Source organism: Agelaius tricolor, unplaced genomic scaffold (genome assembly GCF_023055355.1).
Source record: "Agelaius tricolor isolate 1412-34295 unplaced genomic scaffold, bAgeTri1.0.p SCAF_11, whole genome shotgun sequence".
In the NCBI taxonomy this organism is placed as follows: Eukaryota; Metazoa; Chordata; class Aves; order Passeriformes; family Icteridae; genus Agelaius; species Agelaius tricolor.
The window spans coordinates 7,830,252-7,855,136 of NW_027269271.1; the positions used below are offsets into that span (position 1 = coordinate 7,830,252).

The 24,885-nt window shown below is 41.2% G+C and overlaps 1 protein-coding gene across 5 annotated transcripts in view; it reads right to left on the reverse strand.

Annotated features, from left to right (window-relative positions):
* Positions 1 to 24,885, reverse strand: part of RC3H1 (ring finger and CCCH-type domains 1) — a 74,635-nt gene that overhangs the window by 26,208 nt on the left and 23,542 nt on the right. For 4 of the 5 annotated variants that reach the window (XM_071435991.1, XM_071435990.1, XM_071435988.1 and 1 more), the window contains exons 2-14: positions 24,392 to 24,757; positions 17,069 to 17,189; positions 15,000 to 15,239; positions 13,700 to 13,875; positions 12,703 to 12,903; positions 11,532 to 11,664; positions 9,892 to 10,010; positions 8,222 to 8,334; positions 5,349 to 5,630; positions 4,808 to 5,025; positions 2,737 to 3,113; positions 1,617 to 1,748; positions 880 to 1,032 (exon numbers count right to left, since the gene is read on the reverse strand). In XM_071435991.1, the coding sequence (XP_071292092.1) occupies positions 880 to 1,032; positions 1,617 to 1,748; positions 2,737 to 3,113; positions 4,808 to 5,025; positions 5,349 to 5,630; positions 8,222 to 8,334; positions 9,892 to 10,010; positions 11,532 to 11,664; positions 12,703 to 12,903; positions 13,700 to 13,875; positions 15,000 to 15,239; positions 17,069 to 17,189; positions 24,392 to 24,622 (2,496 nt within the window). In that variant the 5' untranslated portion in view covers positions 24,623 to 24,757. Of the gene's footprint in view, positions 1 to 879; positions 1,051 to 1,616; positions 1,749 to 2,736; positions 3,114 to 4,807; positions 5,026 to 5,348; positions 5,631 to 8,221; positions 8,335 to 9,891; positions 10,011 to 11,531; positions 11,665 to 12,702; positions 12,904 to 13,699; positions 13,876 to 14,999; positions 15,240 to 17,068; positions 17,190 to 24,391; positions 24,758 to 24,885 lie in introns of all 5 variants that reach the window. The other variant, XM_071435992.1, reaches the window with a different exon arrangement.

Genomic DNA, 24,885 nt, shown 5'->3' on the forward strand with positions numbered 1-24,885 from the left:
GAACAGATGAATCTCTGTAAAATAATTCCTCAGGCTAAACAGACTTTTCTCTTGAAGAGCTTGAATGACTTTCTACGTGCATGGGCTACCAGCCTACTCCTCATGTTGAGTGATGTGTGATGTTAGGAAGAATCTGAATAGTGGTGGTATGTAGGACTCTTTATATTCTTCTCCATTCATGACTCCCAATAGTAACACCCAAGGAGCCCCTTCATTTTGCAACACTGACCTAGCAAAAATGGAGCAGCACAAAGTAAGATCACAGCCCACCTCCCAAAGTTCAGTGAAGGACTGAATAAGTGCAGCAGAGATGTAGAAATTGCCTTCAAGAAGAAACACCCTAGTCAAAGTTTTGACTGTGCTTTTCTCAAAAACTGCATGCAAGTTTTGGATACTCTTATGGCCAAAAATCACAGTCCTTCAGGTAAAAACTAGTAACACCCTTGAGAGCAACAACAGCCACCTAAAGGGAATTAATTGCCTAAAGTTAAGCTACAGCATCTTTCTCTAACAGAAAGAAGTAGTACAGGCAGCAACAGATGGACATGCTTAATTAAGAAGCTGCCAGGACAGAATAATTTTTGCATTTCAAGTAAATGCAAAGAATAATCCTTGCACAATATCCTTGCTATCTATGGCTTCAGAGCAGAGAGGCTATCCTGCAACTATAAGCAGAATTTTGTACCAGCTACACAAGGGTAGCACTGCTCATAACTTTGAAAACGAAGTGTTTCACACACCAGCAAATGCTTTCTGTGACTGCAATGCACTTCTGAGCTTAAATAAAAGCACTGCCACCATTGTGGAAAGCAAATGAAAGTCCTTCCCTACCCACAGAAATATTCACTCTTTTTGTGTTTTCCCCTTATCCCTGCATACCGCCATCTCCACACTCCTCGCTGCCACAACATCTTTGGGTTTTGCATCTTTGGTTCCAATGTAGGAGCCGATGGTGTCACAGGACCACGGAGAGTACTGGCTGTAGTCATTTCCTTTGTATTTCCCAGCTACCTTCAGGTCTTCATCCAAGTACTGTACAAAAACAAAAATCTGGTTCTGTAAGTGAAGGGAAGAAGCAGTTTCACAGTCATACCTGTTCACTTCAACAGTAGTGAACTTGAGAAACATGACCAGGATTATTTTTTATCAGAAACATCACCCTCTGGAATTGGGCAAGAGAACACACGAAGTGTGTGACATTCTGAGCCCCTGGCTACACTCCCAGTGCTGACTGTTCACTTGGCCAGTTTGAAGGTGATATTTTGACATCGGTTAAAAAACCAAATCTCTATCAAGCTGTTACTTCATTCTAAATATGTCAGGAGTAAAGTCCAGTAACTGTGAAGAGCCGTTACTTCAATTAGTAATGGCCCTAAATTAATTTTCTTGGCTGCACCGAAAGCGGAGAGCTCAGGACCAGTGATAGATCAACAGCCAGCTGAAATACTGGAGACTGTACTACAAGGGCTTCCCAGATAGGCACAAAATCCACTTTCCCCAACACTTGCCAGGGCTGTATTGTTCTGATTTTCTTGTTGTCTACACCTACCAGCATGTAAACACCCAAGTGTTTTCTAAACATGCCAGTATCTTGTGTTTTGTCAAGATACGCTTACCTCCTCTGAGTGAAAAGGATGAGGCAAGGTTGGTGATGGTGCAAAAGGAGGTGGAGAAATCACCTTCCTCTCTTCCAGCTGGGCCATGATCTCTTTCCTTCGTCGGTGAAGTTCATCCAGGCTGGGATGAGGCTGAAATGAAGACAGGGAAATGTTTCAGAGCTCCTAAAGCATTAAAGTACAACATGAATAATTTTCTAAGAGTTGTTTACAACAAAATGAGGAAGCTATGTACTGCAAGGAGAGGGAAATACAGGGGATTGACAGAATCATTGAGGTAACAAGTAATGATCACTTTGTTAAAGTCTACCTGTTAACATTCAGGACAGGACACATACAGGACATACATGTTCCTACACTGACCAGTGTTAGTTCAAGACACCCCACAAACAAGCAAGGTGTTACAACTTGGCAAAGTTCCCACTGGCACATGTTCAGCATGGCAAGTTCCCATTACAGTCAATTGATAGAACTCCACAGGTCACTAGTCACATTTATTATTCACTTTGCAATAAATTAAACACAAACACGGCACACGCAAACTGATAAAACTCTAAGTTATGTTAAAAACACTTCCTGTACCCAGAAGAGGATTCAGAGCCTTTAATCTGAATGACTTAAGTCCAGCTATTCTACAGAACTCAATTCCAGCTGGTGAGTTATCAAAACAAATTCATAAACTTATAACAGGAAGACCCTCCAGTTAGCTATCTAACTAGAAAAAGCTCAGAAGAGCAGAATTTTGAATTCTTTTATCAAGGCAGGTTTGTTTAATGTTTATTATTGAGGTACAGAGTTGGTCAGTCACAGATGGGCAGTACAAGAATGCATGTGTGACACTGTGTTTCCTCTGCACTTGAGTTGCCCTCTCCAGCCTAATCTTTGCTGAAGAAGTCAGAGACGTATGAGATTTCCAAAGTGAATTACAATGCTTTTCTACTTTGAGCACTAAAGCAGCCTACTTTTACATGTTAACATCATTTCAACTGGAGAGTTGACCAGTAACTAAATTACCTTCCAGTACTTCCTAAAAGGCCTTAGTACAAAAACATTCAATTCCCCAAGCAGTTAAGAGTTTCTCTCCCAGAACAACCACAAAACCACAGCGCAGAGCCCGTACCCTGTGGCAGGAAGGTCTGATCTGGCCGAGATGCGGAGCCACGGGGCAGTAAGGCTCCGTTTGCTGGTATCTGTCCCTGGCCTCGGGCACGTAGAGGGGCACGGCCGCCTGCGGGATGTCGATGGGCACGGGGCTGCCGCGCACCACGTCCTCGCGCTGGTAGGGCTGCACGGGCGGGTAGACGCGGCGGCCGTCGTAGTGCGGCGGGTACATGGGCTGGGCCAGGGCCGGGTAGCCCTGCGGCTGCGGGTACTGCGGGCTCACCACGCGCTCCGGCACGTACGGCCCGTAGTGCTCCAGGTACGGAGCGCCCGCCTCGGCGGCTGACGGAGGAGGTCGGACAAAGCGAGACATGGACTGAGTGGGATAGTACACTCCTGAAGCAAGGCAAGGGGGGGAAACACAAGATACAGAAAGTGATTAGCACAATTGTTCACAAAAATTGATGGCAGAAAACCCTGAAGAAGCAAAAGTTGATCCAAAGCTCGAGTGACATTGTGTAATTACCTAAAATACCAGCACGGTGTCAATGTTACAGTAGCTGATGAAGAGCTGGTGAGACTGAGCCCACCACAGTGAATAGAAATACATCACCAGAATGTCTGCAGACTGCTACAAATGCTTTCAGCTAGGTAAAACCTAAAAAGTAAACTGCAGATTGGTCTGTACATTTTCATCCATGCAACTAAATTCAATTTATCTCACAGAATCACAGATTGACCAGGTTGGAAGAGACCTTCAAGATCATCAAGTCCAACCCATGCCCTAAACACCTTAACTAAACCATGGCACCAAGTGCCATATCCAGTCTTTTTTTGAACACATCCAGGGATGGTGACTCCACCACCTCCCCACGCAGACCATTCCAATATTTTGACTCTTTCTGTGAAGAATGTCTTCCTAATACCCAACCTATATTTCCCTTGATGCGGCTTGAGACCGTGTCCTCTGGTTCTGTCAGTGCTGCCTGGTGAAAGAGACCAACCCCACCTGACTGCAGGCACCTTTCAGGGAGCTGTAGAGAGTGATAAGGTCACCCCTGAGTCTCCTTTTCTCCAGGTTGAACAACTCCAGCTCCCTCAGTCGTTCCTCACAGGGTTTGTGTTCCCAGCCCCTCACCAGCCTTGTTGCTCTTCTCTGGATGCACTCAAGCGTATCAGAGCCACTGGCTGGGTAAAGGAACTTGGATTATTCGGATTTAAAGTCATTTAGAGATTTGTTCTATGTCTTGATCAGGAGAAAGACATTCCAGAACTGTAAATCATGAAAGACCTGTAATATCACAATGCCTGGTTACCTGAAGATTCTATCCGGGATCTCTCGATAATTTTTAAATAAGCCTGAATATGTGCATGACATCAAATTTTGTGGACAACTCAGATGTTCACTTTTGGAACAAATGTAAGTAGATTGTTTTTATTCAAAATGCTCTGCAACTTTCTCAGAAATGGTTTCCCCGATTTCACCTTTGCTTTCTAGAGCTTTTTCTGCTTTTAACTTTCCTTGGTCTGTCATTACTTATTTTTCTTTCACATTAACTTAACTTTGTCTCATTTCTCTCTGCGACCTCACATTGCCTAAGGATCATTCTCTGTTTTCATATAGATAGCCATATCTTCTCTTTTTAATCTCCTTCAATATGATCTTTCTCCACGTGCTCTCTTTATAGTTAAGTTTTTCCTCTTAGTTCCTTTTTTATGACATTTTCTTTTTCTGTGAACACCCTTCTCTAATTTCATTTATCTCCAGTCATCATATGCACTTTATTTCCATTTTCTCTGAGTCACACTAAATTAAGGTTTACCATACTGGATCCCTCATCCAGCCCAGTTAGGAAGAACTGAAGACAGAAGGACTTGCAACACCTGAACAGATAGAGGTATTGTTTTCACTTGCACTGAAGACTTCAGTCAAGGCATAAAATCCTGCCAATTTCCATCTTATTATGACATCACCATATTAGTGTCTTTCATCCATTTGTAAGAAAACATCAGTTAAAGGGCTTAAAAACCAGAGTGGGAAGAAAGACTAAAATCAGCATGAGGATGAAAGAGCTTGGTGTCAATCTTACCTTGTTGGTAGGGTGCTGGCTCAAACGATGGGGCAGCCCCTCTGGGGTCTTGATAAAACATATCTGCTTGTTGTGCACTGTACAACTGAGACCCTCGTGGTACCATCTGCAACTGCTTGGTGACAGACACTGAGGGCAGATCTGCTGGCACCCGAGCAGGCACAGGATGAGGGTTCACTGGCAAGGCAGAAATAGAGCTCTTGGGAACAGATTCCAGCCTAAAGAAGTGGAAAGATGGCAGTGCTCATTAGGGCCTGGTATAGTAGTCTACACTGTACTCTAACACACTGTTATTTGTCTACACTCCACCTTCTGAAGGCTTCTATCACCTTCTCCAATTAAAATATAAGCAAACAGGGAATTAACACAGTTTAGAGCTTTAGCTTTCTACTCTACTATATAATCATTAAAAAACCCCCCAAGCAAACACAAGAACAACCACAGCCCCAGTTCTGTTTCTTTTTTAAAGAACTGGTTTCCTTTGTCTCTACTCCCCATTTACACCCACAACAATTTGAAGAACAGGTAGGAAGAGCCGTACAAGTCAGGAGGGGATCCAGGGGCACTGCTGCTCAGATGGTCCATCTTCCCCGGCTTCAGGGCACTGTCATAACCAGAGTCAGTCCCTCGAGAAATCAGTTGTGTCACTGTGCTGCCTGTTGACACAATTCCATTTGGCAGAGCAGAAGTTTTCCTATTGGGCAAGTCCACTCCCCCTTCCTCTGAGAGGATAGCTCCTGAAGGCAGGCCCACCTCGTTCAGCTGGCCCAGGGAGGCACTAAGGGGTCTTCTGGGAACGAGACGCTTGTTCATTTTACGGAATCTTCAGAAAGAGAAACCACATATCAAAAATTGAAACCAAAAAAAAAATCAAAAGGAGTTGTACTTTCAAGATTTTTCAAACGTGGATTCTACTGAAAGCTTCTTTTTATTCAAATTCTTCAAGGGGCTTATGAAAACACCTCTTAGAATACAACTTCTCTGATAGTTGATCTATTAATCAGAGTTTCTATCAGAACAAGAATGGACTTTTAATGACAAGTACATCAAGAATTCACAGGTAAACTTCACACAGCAAATTTACAAATCCTACTTTCTTTACACATATGCATCTCAAGAGAAGAAAACCAAAACCAAGCATCACATAAAGCACTACTATCATATAAAATATAGTAATACAAGCTTCAGAATAAGAATCATAGACTGTTCAAGCCTGTTTTATTCAGAGAAGAAACTAACAGCAGAAAATTTAAGTGAAAAAATATGAAGTCATACCCTTGGGCTCTGTTTGTCCAATAGTAAGCCAAGTGTTCACTACCATGTGATATATTTTAAAGCACATTTTAAGATTAATATTACTATATCAATATGCAGCTTACACCATTTCTGTTGTTTGATAAAATGATTGCAGATACAAAAACTCTACGAACAAGCAGCAATTCCAAAAATCTAACTGCTTCTGACTAAAGCCTGAACAAATATAGGCATTTTAACCAAAGTTCCACAGAAACCAGTAGGCCAATGGGGTCCTGGAGAACAAATTTCAGAGTTGAAGGTCCTCCTCTAAACACCCTGCCATTAGTTCAGATCCCAGAATGCAAATGTGAGAGCATATCTGCAGACCTGAGTGTTCTCACTGAACAAGCAGCAAATAGTATTTCTTCAGCAGGGTTGAAGCCAACACTTTTATATCATAAATAACAGTCAGAGTGAGATGGGAACCCAGACTAGGAAGGTATACAAATTACTGCAGAGAAAGGTGGCAACTGATTGATTTCTCAATCTTTAGATAATCTCTGTAGATGCCCACGCGCATTAACAGCAACACAAGAGATACAAAAAGGGGTTTTATTCTTGGGGCTGGTTTTTTTTTCAGATGTTGTTGCAGTCTCCACATGTGCAGGACACAAATGAATTTTTAACAAGCTCAGTTCTTGCCTATGCACACAGGGTCTTTGTCCCTTGTCAAGAGGGGAGTGAGCTGCTGTTTAAGCAAGTTTAGATGATAATATGTTATCTAAAGCATTACCACACATTTCCCCATAACCTACCTCCAAAGTTAAAGCTGTATAGAGAGACAGAGGAGTCACACAGCAACAGCAATGCATATTAGTCACACTAAGCATTTTTAAAAGGAGGAGTGCTAACACAATAGCTACTTAAAGGAGTTAAGCAAAGATAATAGGTTCAAGGAACAATCAGAACTCCCAAGTTCCCCAACCACCCACAGAACCTGAACAAACATTCTCTACAGCCCAGGACAACATTAGTACCAAGGCAAGCAAGTCAGTCTGGCTACACCAGGCCTCTCCCCCCCTGCAAAGCTGACAAACAGCCCTTGATACATACAGCTGGCCCAGAGGTGTAACACTGACCCACCACCCAACACAGGTTAACAAAATCATCCCAAAGCAGCACTACCAATCTCCATTTCATTAGCATGATGACAGAAGGCAAAAAACTTTTCAACTGTTTCTGCAGCACACAAGTACTGGAGTCTTATTCCTTGCTCATATGAATAACTGTCTTTGTCATTCTAACACCACATGCTCTGCTCTTCTTTCTTTGTGTTTTGTCTATGCACTGCATGCTGGCTATACAGGCCATGAGCTGACATTAATGCTTTGAGTTTAAGATTAAGAAATGAAAAAGAAACACTGCATGCCAATCCTGAGCCTTTGCAGTATTCTTCTCATTAAAAAGCACCTTGTCTTTGAATTTTTAAAGCAACTAACAAGCTAATATACTACATAAAATACACTGTATTTATTTATTTTAGCTCCTAAATAATCCATTTTACTTAAAAAAAAAATAGAACAACCTACAGAACAACAGCATCTTGCTCTTACATAACTGGTAGCCCTCCTAAATCTGTAATGGATCTAGACTGCAGATTTGATATGAGCATAATTTTTTAACTACAACAACAGATGTAACCAATTGAAAGTACCTGCATGAAACTTTTTGACAGATTGCACAAAGAATTGTTGCAGGAAAAAATCCTGAATTGTTTGTTTTTGGAGCTAGCAACACATTCCTTACATTTGTAAAACTGCCAGCAACCTACCTGAATGAAAAGGAAAGAGAAGTACCCACAAACAAAAGACACTGTGAATGCCATCACACACTTAGGAAGTAGGGAAAACAGCCCACCTCCAAAAACTTTGATAACACTTGTGTAGCATCAAACTTTCAGAGCTGAATTACTGATGAACAAAGCAAATATCCTGCTGTATGGAAGAACAAGTAGCTCCAAAACCTAAGAGATGACTGTTACAAGTTTATCACACTAGTTCTTCCTAGTTTAACAGCCAGGTTATACCTTCTTTCCCCCTCATTCCAAAATATGAGAAATAACTCTTATAGACAAGATGAAACAAAGACTGGGCTGTTTTCTCCTAGTAGAACACTTACTTTTCCAGCTCCTCCTGTGAGTGTGCAAAGGTGCAGCTGGCCCCCCGGGGACATCCTCCTCTCTGCTTCATGTCTCGGCACATGTATGTCTTGTACTTGCTGTGCTGAGGGGGCTGACAAGGGTAAAGAGACCAGGTGAGATACCTGAACATGAGAAACACTTAACCAAGCTCAATGTATCATCTTATCAAAGGCCTGAGGTTTGACTGCTGATAATTGCTCTAATTCAAGTGTTTCTGGAATACCTGACATGAAATAAATGAGTGAAGTACTTGTGTTTGGTTCTTCAACAGAACCAACAGATTCTAGAGTATGTGCTTTGACAGCTAAGTCACTCACAGTTTTATACAGCATTTTTATTCAAGCTCCTTACTGGAGAGCTTGACTGGAACACAGCTGTACATTTTAGGACACAGTTAAATGGACAAAACTGATACAGGACGAAAAAATTACCAATAATCAGACATACCCTATCGATAATTCACCAAGGGAAACATGTGTAAAAGTAAACATGCTTTCTGAGAAGCCAAAAGGTGTATATCTGTCAGAAGTCACCTGGAAACTGTTGGGGTTTTCTGTTTGGTTTTGGTTTTGTTTTGGTTTTGGGAGGGTTTGTTTGGTTGGTTTTTATTTTGTTTGTTGTGGGGTTTTTTTGCCTTCTACTGCAGTGAGAAGATCCAGGCAGAGTGAACATAAGCCACACAGCCTTTTACTGGCCACTGTTGCCAAGTAGTGCAACTTTACCCAGACACCCCTTTCCTACTCACAGGCTCCAGGCTCCCTTCCAAGCAGCACAGCATGTACCACAGGCTCTCCATAACAAAAACTCTGATGTTTGCCCCTCCCAGATTCCCACTTATGCATTTCTACTGTTTTTCCTTTTGCTGGTGACAGTGCTCATTATCCATCCCAAGTAATGCAAAAAGATGAAACAGCAGAAATAATTCACTTAATATTTTTTTTTCTTGGCAGAGATAATCTTTTTACTAGTGGAGCTCCCTAAACCAGCTCTCCAAGAGGATGAGTGCCAAAGAGACAAAGGAGTAGGACTGAGACAGGCAGCTCTGTACTTCAGCAGCATTTATATCAACTGATCTACACAACAAAATGACATCAAAGGAATGTGTGATAAGGCAACTAGGAAAGAAGTTAATACACAATTACATTGTCATTGCTGAAAACAAAAAAATTTGTTTCAGGAACTTGGATTGCACCTTCATATCAACTGTTCTTAAATCCTTAAGCTCGACAGACCACTCAGCACAGGTATAAGGATGATTTCATTAACAGAGGGCCAGCTGGCTGAAATATGTAAAATTAAAACAAAACCAAGAAAATCCCCACAAATCACAGCAGCACTCAGTGTCCCTTCCCCACCCTCTACTCAGGAAAGTTGTTATTCATTTCCCTAAGCCTGCAGCTGGATCAGACTGCTCTCCTTCCATCCTAGCGAGCTCTGAAAATCAGTTCAACAGGTTTTGGAGGTAAATATGCATTGTTTCACATTTTTTCCTTTATTGTTTCTTTTTTGATAAATATGACTTGCAGTGATGTTTTCAATTAGCTCCTTGTCAAACCAAATCTTTCCAGATGACATTAGTAAACCTCTACTATAAGACACAGCCAATAAAACTTAGGGGTACATATTTCCCAAATGATTTAGCTTTTACCTGTTGTTGATCTGTTCCTTTTTTGCTGTGATTCTGGATATAATCAACTAAGCCATGAACCACAGTCCTCACAGCAACTAGTCCATTTTCCAGTTGTTCCCATGTTGGAGGTGGAGCATCTGTTGCATGGACAGCAAACACCAAACATAAAGAGAAAAATCAGAAAGATTTTCCAAAACCAGGTACAAAACCCCACAACAGTATCACAAAACTTGACTAGCCAAGTTTATAAAAAACATTTCATCAGTAGATAAAAAGCATTCAGCACCTTAATTCTGGGACATTTAGCTCTTACAGAATAGAGGTATCTATCAACTTAAGACTGAACTGCACAAAATACTGAATGAGCCAGTAAGACTATTATTAGAATGTAAAATTATTTCCTTTTACAAGAACTTTCTCATCTCACAAGAACTCCAGAGTAAAAGCACTGTACAAACTCTTCTCATTTAGAAAAACATCAGGTTCAAAATCCCTCTTTGCATTCAGACTCCTGGAGGTAAAATTATTCCATATGAACACAGTCATCCTGGCCTGATTACACAGGCACAGATGTAGAACAGCAACAGAAATTAATGCCTCTCATGTGGAAAAAACATCACAAGGCAAATCTTTGAAATCAGACCACCATCTAAACTACTGTGAATAAATTGTACAGTCTCAATTCTATAGGAGCACCTTTTCTTTTTAGCCAATTTACTTTTCTAAGTTTTTGAATCTGTTCCAGCAGCTGACACTCCCACTGTGGGTCTGCACGCTCTGCTGCAAAGGACAATACCTCAAAGAGCCTTTCAAAATCTTTAGCACAATTAATGACATTATATTCCACTCACAGGGACTAAATTCTTCCACAAGTACTTCAACCTGCTTCCCTGCTGCTCTTTAGGGAACCCAACAGTACAGAAAAAACCACAAAGACCAGATTTGCCTACTGAAATCAAGGGAGGTTATTAGTGATGCCACCTTCCAGATCAGTTTTTTGCAAACAGATTTGCAGTACACAGCTTTGTCCCCAGCTTGTTTCAGTATGAAAGATTTGGGAAGAAAGCACTGCATCTCTAGCTGTGAAGTACAACTGGTCCATCATTGGAAAGGAAGTTGAACTTCTGTTTGTTTAAACAAATACGAAGTACAGTTTTTCATCTCCTGAAGTCAGTTTATATCTTCTTACTATTTTGATATACAATATTGATTTTACAAATTTTACCAGGTATAAAATAACACTTCAACCACAGGACTCTGTTCTGTCCCTTCCCATCTCCTTTAGATAGTCCTTACAGCACTGCTGACTTTTCAACAATTTATCTTTCTCTCCTCTGTCAACAGCTTAGGTTCTATTTCCCAGTTAAATTCTTTCCAACTATCTTATACTTGCCAGACTCTTTCCTAGTTTTGAAGAATTACCTATGAACAAGAAAAATGCCGAATTCTGTAGGGTAACAAACTATTCTTGTCTAGACTGACTTTTGCCTAGCTTCTCTGTATTCAAGCTATCAAAATTCTACTTTGGAATCCAAAACTCTTTAGTTGATGAGTAAGGAGGACGGTTCCTTACACCTGATGATCAGCTTTCAATCTTTGAACAGTGTTAAACTCATTTTGCTAAACTTAAAGGTTTTCATAAAAACATCCAGATTTACCTGGACTGGGATCAATATTTGCTAGGAGCTCTAGGTGAGGTCTAAGACGATTCAAGTTAGCTGGATCTCCAGTCCTCTGAAGAGCAATAGTTAATTCCTGAACACTCTGTGCAAACGAGGCTGGGGTCTGCAACTTAAAAAAATTATCATAATTAACTTTCTACAGGCATAGCAATCCTCGTGGTTTCTGAAGGCTGCTCCACAGAATGCACAGTTCTTTGACATTGCATTAAATTACACTTTGAAATACACAAAATAAAGGCTGGTGTTTTTTCTAGCAATAAAACCAATTTCTTTTGTGTTGTGCTGCTACTCAAGGAAAAAAATGGGCCATACTGGAAACCATTTAATTTAGATTTCTGGAGAGTCTAAATCTCCAATACCCAAACCAACAGGCTTGCACCCTGGTTTAAATTGAGTACAGCTAACAGAAAAAGAACAAGATAGTTGAAGGAAAAGACAGCTAGCAACATTCCATTTCCTAACATCACTCAATTCCAGTTCTAAAACTGTTAATTCTACCTAGATCCTTCAAGAGATGTTTGGCAGGACACTTCAAAAGGTGGGCAAAGGCATAAATATACAGCAGAAGCTATCTTGAAGCTAATCCCCTTGCACAGCAGCCAAAGCAGCTGTTTCACAGCTTTCAGAACCATTCAACAAGGTTCAGTTCTTCCCACCTAATTAAAGCACGTAAAAAAGCATCCCCTAATCTAAAAGCCCCTGTTGCTTCTGAACACAGAGATCTGGTTATTTCCAGAATTTAAGTATTTTATTTACAAAATGTATTTCCACCTCTCTGCCTTCAGACACAGACATGGGGACTCATTTTTTTCCAACTTATGCACTAACTTCCTGCCTGCAAACACGGACCATTAGCCTCTGTCACTACACTGGCACTTATCAGCTGTTCATAAAGGTCATCCCCCAATTATTTAGCTAAACTTTGTGGGTTTCCATCTGCAGAAAGAAGTAAAGCAAAAATGTCCAGATGGCAGAGGAAGCAAGATGCATTAGATTACAAATATATATTCTAATTATTTAGGACGTAACAGGTTTTGAAATAACAAGACAAATGATTAACGGGCACGTCCACGTGGGCACAGTTTCTAAGTTGACTTCACAAACAGCTGCAAACAAGATGGACTGGGCTGGCTCTAGGTGGCTTTACCTTGTCAATGATACTCTGCATGTGGGATTTGTGAGACTGGTCTCCATAGAGGAGCGAGGACCACTGGTCTGGTGCGATGCGCAAACCCGCCTCCATCGCTATTTGAACTATCTGTGAGTCGTGCTCCCTTCTCAGAGCCTCGTAAGTCCGAAATTCCTCCTTCAGCTGCATCAGGGAGGAATCCTCATCTCGCTTGGTCACCTAGAGAGGAGAAATGAGCCAAATGCAATTAAGCAGGATAAGCCCAAGATTAGGTGAAGTCCGAGGCAAGTGACGTCTTGAGTCACATCTAAGTCCTTCTCCCAAACTAAAATCAACTATGACACACTCAGTGAACAGCAGCTCCTACTAAAGTAATGCACGCTCTATAGAGTGGAACCACTAGAAAATGGACACAAAACATTGTTTACTTGGACTCTGACCCACATATTGGTCAAAGTGTCACATTCCAAATGACTTTACCCACACCTTGAATCAAGATATTTTGTTTGCATTGCAGAATTTGTTTGAGGGTACAATTAGCAAAACCAAAGTGTTTTTCTACTCATTTAGCAAGAGTAAATGATATTTAAGTTGAGCATCTAGTAACAGATATTAAAAAACAGTTTTTCTTCATACAGCTGACACCCAAAAGTCTCCTTTTTATTTGATTCTAACCACACCACAACTGAATTAACAGAATTAGTGATTTTTTTGGCTTTAAGCCACTTCTAAGAAGGTAAGTATGCTGCTTTACATCCAGGTTTTGTAACTGTACCTCTATGAAACCAGGCAAAGGCAAAACCTATCTTTACAGCTTCAAGTCGCTGTTTCAGCCTACACTGCCACCACAGCTGAATGACAAAGAACTCTAAATTCACGTGGGACTTCATGAGCAATACTTCCTCTAACTACACATATTTTTAGGCACATTAAATGTTACAGAGCAATGAAAACAAAGTAAAAACCAATGGTTTTCATTGCATTACAAAACCTCTGGGCAGAACCTTCTTCATACCTTGAAGCAGGAGGCTCTGTAAAGGAGCTGGACAACGTGCCCAATGCTAGTCTTGGAAGCCTGAGGGAATCGTGGCTCCAGTCTCTGCACCACAAAGAGAACCAAGACCTTCCGTGACAGAGCAGATCCATCTTCCAAAGCCAGCAGAACCAGCTTTAGAGCCTCCTCTTGCATTGCTGGGAGTCAGGAGAAATGCAAAAAGAGACAAAGGATGAGAGAAGCCCAAGGAAAATTTTTGCAGTTTCTTGTTCACCTACTGGTGAACTGAGATAACAGCTAAAAACTCCCACCAACAGGCACACAAAGCCACAGAGGAAAAAAACGAATTGAGCAAGAAGGGAGGCAAAGAGAGAAGGAACCTCTCCAGATTCCCAGACTGTGACTTGGGAAAACAGGGCTTTTTACCTTTAGTATTATTATTATGATTTATTACTATACACTATATTAATATTATTATTATTATTATTATTATTATTATTATTACTAGCACTACCATTACAACAACATCTGTTTTGGGCATCATCTGATAAGAAGGTTCTTTTCTGTACATCTCTTGATCATTAATACGAATTTTCCCAGTGTATTGCCTACATTCCACACTTATCCCAGAAGAAAAATCTGATGGGCTAAGGAAGAGCAAGGTTCATTTCCATAAAAAAAAGAGTGCCCACACCAATCAACCAGGCTGCAGCACTGCTATTTTGCTACATAACCAACCTCCCTCTTCCCTGAAGTGGTATGAAAGTTACTATCTCAAAATTAGTCTTTGTCTGTTTCAGTCAGGAAAAGCTTCACTATTTTTTCATTAAGAAATTAAATTGGCTTCATATTTCAAGACTCAACCAGTGAGTCTATATTTTCAATAATGAGACTTCATTTTTTAAGCAACATTGATTTCTTTCTAGTATTTTAAGCAAAGGAATTTAATTTATAAATGCACAACCTCTTAAAAATGTGTACACACAACTGTAACAAATCTCTCCCTACAACTGTTTTGTATGTTTATTGCCCTAAGTAGCAAAAGAAGCCATGCCAGTCACTTCCAGTAACCTTATTTTTTCTAGAAAGATCTTCAAGAAATAGACAAGAACAGAAGGACACCTATTCTGAATTTTACAGAACACTTGAAAAAGCATTAAAAATACAAGAAAACCCAACAGACACATAATTAATTCTGAAGATTACTATTAAGAAATTAGGCTGTTGCTTAATAAAATCCCTTGGGCAACTGGACACCATTTATCAATGGCTCAATTCTGAAGTGCTTCTAGTACAGTAGTGATACTGTGATGTCACCTACCTGGCCCAAGGAACTGGCAGCCTCTGGCTCTCACTGCAGCCCAGAGGTTGGAGGAGAGCTGCTGAGGGTTCTGATGCTGGAGGATGAGCTCTGTGACTGTTCTTTCACCCAGTGACCGCGCTGCCCGCATGGCTCGGATGCGCCCTTCCTCCTCCACCAGCTGGCAATGGACTAATGTCACCAGCTTCCTCTGCATGGGGCGACTCAGCACACTCTGAGTCGTGCTGTTAAGACCCACACCTTCAAAATAGAATGAAACAGGATAATAAACTAACTCACACTCCTCTTCTTGTGCCAGCCTTCAGTGACTGTACTGGACAAGTGCAAACCTAGCTCTCCTGGTGTCCATTTTGTCAAAGGGAATACTAGTCAAGGCATATCATAAGTTCATTTCATTTCTTTCACCTGGCAATAAAAGCAGTTTTCTGGTAGTCAGCTTCCCCATATGTTGTGGTGTGTTTTATGCTTGTTCAGTTTTCCCTCCATTGTTCTCTCAGAAAGTCCTGTCCTGTTACCAGTTTGTGTCAATCCCCAAACCCCTCCCCAGTTGTCTTGGTTACCAAATGTATCTTTCTTGTTCCCCACCCCTGGCAGCCTGCCTGTCACTCGACACCCCTGCCTCTTTTTCTAGAGAGTTCGGGCCAGGGTGTCGAGTGATTGGGTTAGGGGCCAGGGTCCCTCCCGCAACTGTGTTTGATGGGTTCTCCGATCATGCCAATCCTTAATGTATCCCTCTCTGATTTGCTATCTTTCACCCCTCCCACCCTCTGTAAAACCGAGGCTTTTTCCCTGCCTCGGGGCTCTCAGCTTCTTCCACCGAACCTGCACGTTTCCCTACCAATAAAACCACCCCCCCGAAGAAACTGAGGGTCGCCTCTTCATTTCATCCTGCGACTTCGGAGCTCTTTACTGCGGCCACACGTCCGCAAGGCTTGACATCGCCTTGGGCACAAAGCCCTGACTCCGGGTTGGGGAAGTGCCTTACTGGCTGGAGGTTGGCTGGACACTTATCTAGCCTGGGCGTTTCACTTTTCACCGGCCACTGCTCCACCCATAGGCTTAGTCTTGTGATTGACTGATCTGGCTTTTTAAGAAGATGGAACGTCTAATGAATCCTTTTCCCATGTTGGTAGTTTGTCCCACACCCTCCCATACAGATTCCCAGTTCATCCCTTATTTGTGGACTTTAGGGATCACTTGGACATTTGTTTGTTTTCACAACACATTTAGTTTCTTGCCTACATATAGTACCTTCACTGTTTTGCTTTAGAGCTTACATGAATCCTGAACTGCTTGGGTGATGTTTAATTTTGTGCCAAAACTCTGAATCACAAACATGCTGAGAGCCACCTAATTCAGGTTAAAGGAAGAGGGGACTCCCTAGACAAACAGCTTTCACTGGGCCACCAATTCCCAGAGTGATTCTGCTGTCACACTGCACTGGTCACAAAAGACTCAGACAGCTTCTCAAAAAAATAATTTTTGATAACCCAATGCCCATGATGATCACCTCCACTACTTGGACTGACAGACTGTCCAAATCCAGCACATGTAATATATATAAAATCCATACTCTTCAACACAGTGCAAATTTGCTAACTTAGAATTACCCAGATTGACCCAGCTCTTGGATTTGACCTTGTATAAACAAAATATTACTTATAATTTTCCTTATCTATCTTATATGTAGTAACTTTCTCTTATGAGTTCATTCATCCTCTACAGAACAGCTGCATCACTACAATTATCACAAAGCAGAATTGAAAAAAAAAGGCAAAATTATCTACTTTTACTTATTCTGCAAAGATCAAATCAAAGTTTGTCTCAACTTACTATGGCATGGTCAAAAACCTCAGCCTTCTCTCTGACTTATTTTTGACACCTTTCAATTCGACATCCCCTCCCTGCCATGAAAATATAATCTTAATGTTTAAGAAATCTGTTTCAATTTGTTTCTAAACTAGATTTATATCCATTTGTCAAACATGTTAACTAATAATTTGGATAGTTTGTTTTGCATCTTATTTGGCTTTTGGTTTCATTTTCCAAGGAAGCAATGCAGGAACTACCTCTTGCACTGCTGAGTGGTTTGAGGTACAATGCCAATTCTTCCACACATTTCTTGCCCTCCTCATAATGCTTGGTATCTTCAGCTCCACTGCATAAAGTAATTGGCTGCTGCTCAGGAACCTGAGGAGAGATGACATGTACATCTACTATGAATGTGCATAAATAAGTGACAACCATGATTAGAAACATTTGTTACTACACCACATTTCCTGTTTTCTTCTCCTTTTGTGATTTTGCTGTATTACTTAGCATTTTTTCAGCTTATTTACTGAACAAATAGCATAAGAAACCCCAGTGAGAATGAAAACAAAAATACAGCATTTACATTTAAGAGACTTCTTTCATTTTGTGGCTGAAAGGAACTAGAAGCAGTAGGCTTAACATGGCACTTCCTATACTATGAAACTTTGGCTAAAGCAGACACATGGAAACATCCCCAAAGCTGACTGGCCAAAAAAACTCAGGGGGAAGAAAAAAAAACATAGGAGAACCCTGGTCTGCTGGTAAGCACAAATTGATATCTATGGCCTCACAGCTCTAAAATCATCCAGGGATAAGAGACTGCAGCTACTTAAGATTAGTGGAAGAAAGCCTTAGCAGCAAATACAATAAGACACCCCTGGAACATATTCTGAGCAGACACAGTTATAAACCATGACCAAGTTATCCTCTGTAGTGCATATGAACACACCCTGTGAGTATCTATCTGATGATAGATGCCAACTACATTCTCAGAGCTTTGTGCTGGGTTTTTGTCAGGTGACATTTATTTCTTCTTCCAGACATTGACCAGAAATCAGGATTTTTCCAAGGGATTTGCACCACACCCTTCCAAGTTATAATTTTGGTTCTACTCTCCTCTTGGAAAATTCTTAAAGCTTTCATCAAATCTGAGGGTGCAGTATAGCGCTGTACTAACACTTCTCAACATCACTGTTCAGCAGTCAACCCAATATGGTAATACAGAGAACTAGAATTCCTCAGAAGACCAAACACAAGCACTTTTTCTTTTAGCTGTCAAAGTGCAAATACATCTCAGACTTCTATTTCCAAGTCAATCCCCATCCCAGTGGCAATAACAGCATGTTAATCCCACATAGCTGCTTACAGGGACCAACCCAGGCCTTCAATCTAAAAGCAAAAGCCTTTAATGCTTCAGTTAAATACAGATAGAAACCTGCTTACCTTCATGTGTAATGCAGCCATGGCAAGAGCAGCATTATGATGGCAGCACCAAATAAAAGCAGCAAATATATATATAAAATATATATGGTTACCATCACCAATGTGAACAGCTTTAATATCAATTTTACTAAAAAGCAATGCTTCAACCATACAGATCACACTTCTCCTTAGATAACCCTGTCACCGTGCTAAGTTTTTTATTTGACACACAGAGCAAAATAAAAAGTTACCATCTTGCTTTTCCAGCAAGCAGGTAACAAAGAAAAGTCTCAAAATGCAACATGTCAGCTGGAATTAACATAGTATCATCTCAAACTAACATAAACAAGATAGGGGCTGTGTCTGATCTAGGCATCCATTCTTACTAAAGAGAAAAGCCCAAGTTCAATCACACCAACACAACAAGGTTAGCCTCAATACTTATCACTGATGGAAGTTAACTTGTAATGTTCTGTGGGGTTTTGGTTTTAATTTTGGGCCAGCAGTTGGTTGGGGTATTTTGGTTTTTGAGTTTAAGGAGTTTTTGTGTTTGTAAGCAAGAATACTTTCAGCAAAAGATTTTGCAACTCTGTATGTTAGAGTGGTCAGCTGTAAACAGTCACAACAACCTTGAGTGGTTTCTTGGGATTTAGGAAACTATTATTGACTCCTGCAGTATTTCCCTGCACCTTCACAGAACATTCCACACCTCCTTTCCAAAGGCATTGCCATTTTAGCTTCTGCCAGGGCAGTTACGTGGCAGAACTGGCTGACTGAGCAAATGACACATCTCAAGTGTATGCAGACCCTGCCCCATCTCTGCCCTATTTCCTGCAGTCCCACACTCTGTACAAACTCCAATTCTCCTGCAAGCATTCCCTGTGGCACCACTGCCAGCCCAAACAGTGCCAGTGCCGCAGCCCCGGCAGACAGACGGACAAAGGGGCTGGGGACAGACGTGGCACAGGAAGCCACGCTCAGCCCTGGATTTTGACCCTGAATTGGAGTGGGTTTAGCACACATTCAAAGCACTGGTTTGGAATGCCAGACACAGCACAACTCCACCAGTGAGACACAAGGACTGTCTAGCAACTAACAGAAAGCTTCCCCTTCCCCCACGGAAAAGCTGGCAGAGAAAAACTTCCAAGAGCTAATCAAGCTATTCAAACACTATCTGCATATTGCTCCCATTCCTTCTCCTTTGAAGGGAAGCTTCAATGTAAAAATCCAAATGCTTTGTACAACTGTACTGTTTGCAAAATGAGCCCAAAAGAGATTCAACTTTTATCTGAAGCTGGAGCAAGTGTAGTACTGAAGAGTAAAACATGCTTCTTCTGTGGTTTTCAGGAGTGTTCAGGAGAAGAGAATTTACTTCTCATGCACACACACTTCATTCATGCAGTGCACTTCACAATAAAATTTACAAGTAATTTTCCTTTTGCTGGTTGTATTATATGCACTTCCAAGAGTTATTTTAATATTTTAGGATTAGAATAATTGTAAGAATAGCATCTACCAAAGAAAAATCATGAAGACATAATTCACATTAAGTGACAGGAAATGTTAATTTTGACTTTGGCTCCATCATGGAACTGCTGAGGGACAACTGAGAAATAACTCAACTCAAAAGCATTTTCACTTCCCCTTCCCAAAATAGCCTTTTAATAGCATGCATGACCCTATGGTTACTGCTGTTTACAATGCCTCTGAGGAGCCTCAGAATAGATGCCCCACAGAGTGAGCTCATTATTTTCACACTCAGTCCATATTCTGTTCTCTCAGACATCACACCCTTATGACAGTTTCCACTGCAAATATATTCACATCATGTAATCAACACCTCCCAAAGGGAATGAGAGGAAGACAGGAAAAATGATCTCAGCTCTTTAATTGCTTTAAATCTGTGATGGTTTTGCATGTATTTGCTTTGGCAATGACTCCAAGTATCCTGACAGTGGAATGTTACCCACCAGCATGGCTTGTGGCTGTGGGAAGAGACAGGTTATGACAGCATAAGGAAGGGGACTGGAAAAGAATGCTAAAGCATCATCTCATACCAGGCAGTGATTTTGAATTGGTGATTTAAGTGTAATTTGATGAAGAAAGTCAGCTTGAGTTGTCAGTAATTACCATTAGACATCTAATTGCACAGAATGAGAACATGTTAAACAGACCAAACCCCTTTTTGTATGGTTTGAAAACTGTTTCTAGCAATATTTTCCTCCCCCTCCCGGCAAATGAATGATTTGCTTCCTGCCAAGAGAAACCAAACAAAACCCAAAGCCTACTGTCTTTAGTTCCTCAAAAGTTTACATTAAAGACAACTTTTTCACAGATAATTCCTCTTTTGTGGCACTTTATTTCATCAGAAGTTAAAATAAAAAATTATCACACGTGCCTCTAATAGCTCTGCACTTTTGAAAGGGCTGTAAGTTCAGATCACCCAGTCTCTCCTCATGTACAATTCTAATGTCTAGAATTGTGTTTATCATGTCCAGCAGATTATTCCAAAATTAAAGCACCACTGGCATTTCTGCCACTCTACATCACCTGTTTGGAATGTGCATGCTGCTGTTTCATGGTTAAAAAAACACGAGGGAAGAGCTTAGATGACAGATTCATGATTAGGTACTTCAAAACACTAGCCAGGTGAATGCTTGAAATAGTTCCATAGAGTGAGTAATATGGGGATGCTTGAATAGCTAAAATTCAAAACCTTATTCTCACAGAAACAAACTGAAGTGATTCCATTACCCAGGAAGTCGAAGAAGCAAGGTATGCTATGAATGCCTTGCTGATCTGTGTCCAAGGCCATTGTGTCTACCTTCCCTCACAGTTCCTGCTTAGTGTGCTCAGCTATGTCCAGCTTTCCTAGGAGTAATAATTCTCATCTTCCCCTTATGATCCCTCTGCTCCCCTCATTTTATGTAACAAAACTTAGCTAGACATGGTCTGAACTACCTAACCAGAGAGGCTGTGGATATCTCATCCCTGCAAGTGTCTCAGGCCAGGCTGGATTAGAGCAAGCTGGTCTGGTGGAAGGTGTCCCTGCCCACAGCACAGGGCTGCAATGGGATGGCTTTAAAGGTCCCTCCCAGCCCAAGCCATCCTGTGATTCTATTCTATTCTGTGACCACTGCCTTCCAGAACAGCTCCTGTACCCAGCATGGATGTGAGCCATGCTACAGGGGAGCAGGTAGAAAATCTGAATCTGCAACAGCTAATTTTCACACAAAGGGTGGCTATAACCTGGGCAATGGGTTTCATTTCAGAAAGGAGTGGGGAGAGGGAAAACTGAGAAAGAGTCTAATTCAAGTAAGAAACCAACTCTTTTCACTATTAGAGTGACAAATTCTATCCAGAGAGAGAATGCTACCATCAGAGAATACCTTACTGCTTTCCTGGTGACCGTGTGACAAATTCAGTGTTTTCCCCAGAAGAGAATCCTGCTTATTTCACTGGCTGTACTTGTGCAAAAGCCAAAGTGACTTGCCCTGGAATCCTGTCACTGCTGCCAGTCACAGCAGAATAGATTTGTTTCTTTAAACTGCCTGGTCTCCTCCTCCACCTCCAGCAAAAAAGCACTTAGCAAGTATAAATGTGTGAATTCCTCAGAAGTCACTCCAAAGGGAAAAGAACAAACTGTTCTTCTCCCTCACAGATAAAAGCTTTAGTTGGGCTTTACTGTATTTCCTTCCAAAATGAAACCTGTTTTTTTGGAATTTAGCATTTACAAATAAAATATTACAGGTCTCTGAGAACTTAGGTTAAGGGTACAGGGGACACTAATGACACATAGATGCTCCTGAAACTAAACCCAGAAGTGGAAAAACAAATGGAAGTGGTTTCAACTGAAGTTGACACTACTCATGCTTTGAAAGCTGGATTGCTGCTCACAGACCATTTTTGCTGAAATAGAAGAGTACACTCTCTTAGTGGGACAGTTCCAAATCACTAGTTTCTCTAAAGTACCTTTTTTTTTAAAAAATTTGTCCTTAAGCAAGCCTTTTTTTGTAAAAAGATTTTTAGAAATGGCCTTAGACAGTCTATTGGAAAATAGCAAATGTTCCCCTGTCCTTCACAGGAAAGTAGTTGTATTCATTTTCTAGTAATCCAGTGTCTGGTAAACACTGCAACAGCTGCCAGGATGGGAAAGGGAAGAGAAAGGAGAGGGAGTGGTACTGAACCCTGATTTCATTCACTTGTACATTTGAAATGAGGAGCTGGTAGGGAAAGGGTTTCAAAGGTCTCGTAAGGGGAAAGTTTGTCAGCAATAAATACCCAGCTAGGATCCATGGTTACTGTCACAGGTAACAGACTGCTGGGAGTAGCAAACAATCAGAAATGAGTGGCAAAGAACAGGGTGGGAATAATGTATCTTTTGGTGGCATTTGCAGCTTTAAGGTCATGACGAAAAAAGGTCCTGTGAATCTTCATCACACAAAATTTTTAGATAAAAAAGGAGCACAAAATGATGTCATTAGTGCAAAGTCAGAACCTAGAGTTCAGAGTGCTCTCAAGACAAACACTATACTATAAAACCTTTCTTCATACCTCACACATATGGATAAGAAAACTCTGGCTGGCTAACTAGTAAAACCAGAAAAAAATTCTCAGTTACCTATACAGAGCAGGGTGGATTTCTGTCTCATTCCACAGAATTTTGTTTTCAGAAAAATTTAAAATTCTGGCCGAGGTCAAATTGAAGCTATCATACAGCTTCTCATAAAGCTTAACAAGTGCACACAAAATAACCAAATGCAAGGGGAAGACATTTATCACAAATGTGGACATTCAGATGCAACTGGAAATATTCAAGAAACTGCAGAGGAAGAACATGTAAGAGAGAAAGAAAACTGTAACTTTTTAAATGACATCACTCATAGATTTAATACTGCTTGGAAGCTCTTCAAAGATGGCAGCATATCACAGAAATGGGAGTGCACAATCTCACTGCTTCCTCCTGCAGAGCAGGATGAGTCACTTAGCACAGCCAGAAACACCATTTGATTTTGAGCTTCTGAAATAACCTCTATGCCATACACCATGAAGGAAAAACAACAAATTAGCCATATTACTTGATAAACTAAGAAATGGCAAAAGCACACCTGGACCTCTAAGTCACAGTACCTAACAAAAAGCAACATAAGAGCATCTCTCTTTCCTCCACACTTTTTATAGCTCTTCCACAATTCTTTCCTTTTCCCCAGACTACAGATCTCATTGAAGTTTCTGCTGCATTTAATTTCACTTATCCCAGACACTGGAGCAGTACAAACTAAAGCAGTAATCCCTTTATGGTAACTGATCCCATCTACATTTTCATTCTTCACCTGTAAGTTAGACAGGGCTATCCCTCCTCTCCTGAGACCACAATCCTGTCCACAAGCCTTGGAAGGTGTGGGTCACAGGGAGCTACCCATGACCTAACATCCATAAACCTTTGCCAGCTTAAGTCTGTGCTGCAACTGAACAGGGTGGTCCTGCTTTCCACACATCCCTGCCCCATCCTGTGGCTGCTGTCAGTCCCAGTGCCACTCATCCCCATCACATCACCACTTCAACTGACCTCACCAGTACCTATTCCAGCCTACTGGAAGGGGGTCTCAAGCAGGCTTTCCCCCCTCACCAACATGGATTTAGAATAACATGTCATCTCAGGAAGTTGTGTTCCCATTGCAGAGTTTCAAATAAGGCTGTAAAAAGGCTGCTACCAGAGAGATCTGTCCCACATCCTTTACACGCCCCTCCTGGTTTTGGGACAAGCAAACACAGGTCTCACAGGGTGAATACAGTAAAGCACATAACCTACCACAGAAAAAGGTCTTCCACAAAATAAGCTCACTGATCAAGGTCATCCTTTTGGCAGAGCATGGCTAGGTAAGAGTCAAGGAAGAAGGAAGGAAACATAACAAACCTGTTCTGGTGACAGCCCACAGAATTAGATGTAACAAAAGTCATGGTCACCAGCACAATAAAGATTTAAACTACTGTTCCAGGCACTTCTACTACTTCTTGCAGACATCTACAAAAAGGTAGATGCCTTCTCCTCACATCATTAAGACAATATCATATTCTTGAATATTCCTGACTTGTCCTCCCAAAAGAAGGAAAATACTGAAACAGATTAAAAAAACAAAAACAAAAAGCAGGGATACCTGAGCACCCACGAGTTGCAGCAAGGCTGAGTTCACAGGAAGGAGCTCAATGTCTGTGTTGATAGTGGTCTGGTCAAAGGGACATGCCTTACGGTGGAGCTTGTTGAGGCACATCTTGCAGACAGTGTGGCCACAGCCCAGGCTGATGGGCTTCCGGATGGTTTCGTCGAAAGTCTGTGTGCAAATCGGGCAGGAGAGAAAATCCGTCCATTGTGGAGCTTGTACAGGCATTGCTTCAGGAGTTAATTGACGAGACAAAAATCTAAAGCACAGATTCCACTGGAATCAAAATTTTGCAAAAAAGTCTGTTTGGTTTTAAATATCTTCTGTAAGTACAGACAGTCTGCACATAGTGTGAAACATAACCTAGAAGAAAAGAGAAACACCAAGTTAGCATTCTGTACTAGAACAGGCACGTGAGCTCCTTTGTGCTAGTGAAGTACCACTCCTCGAGGTGTAGCTGAATTAAATACAGGACTGAGTCACAACTTGCT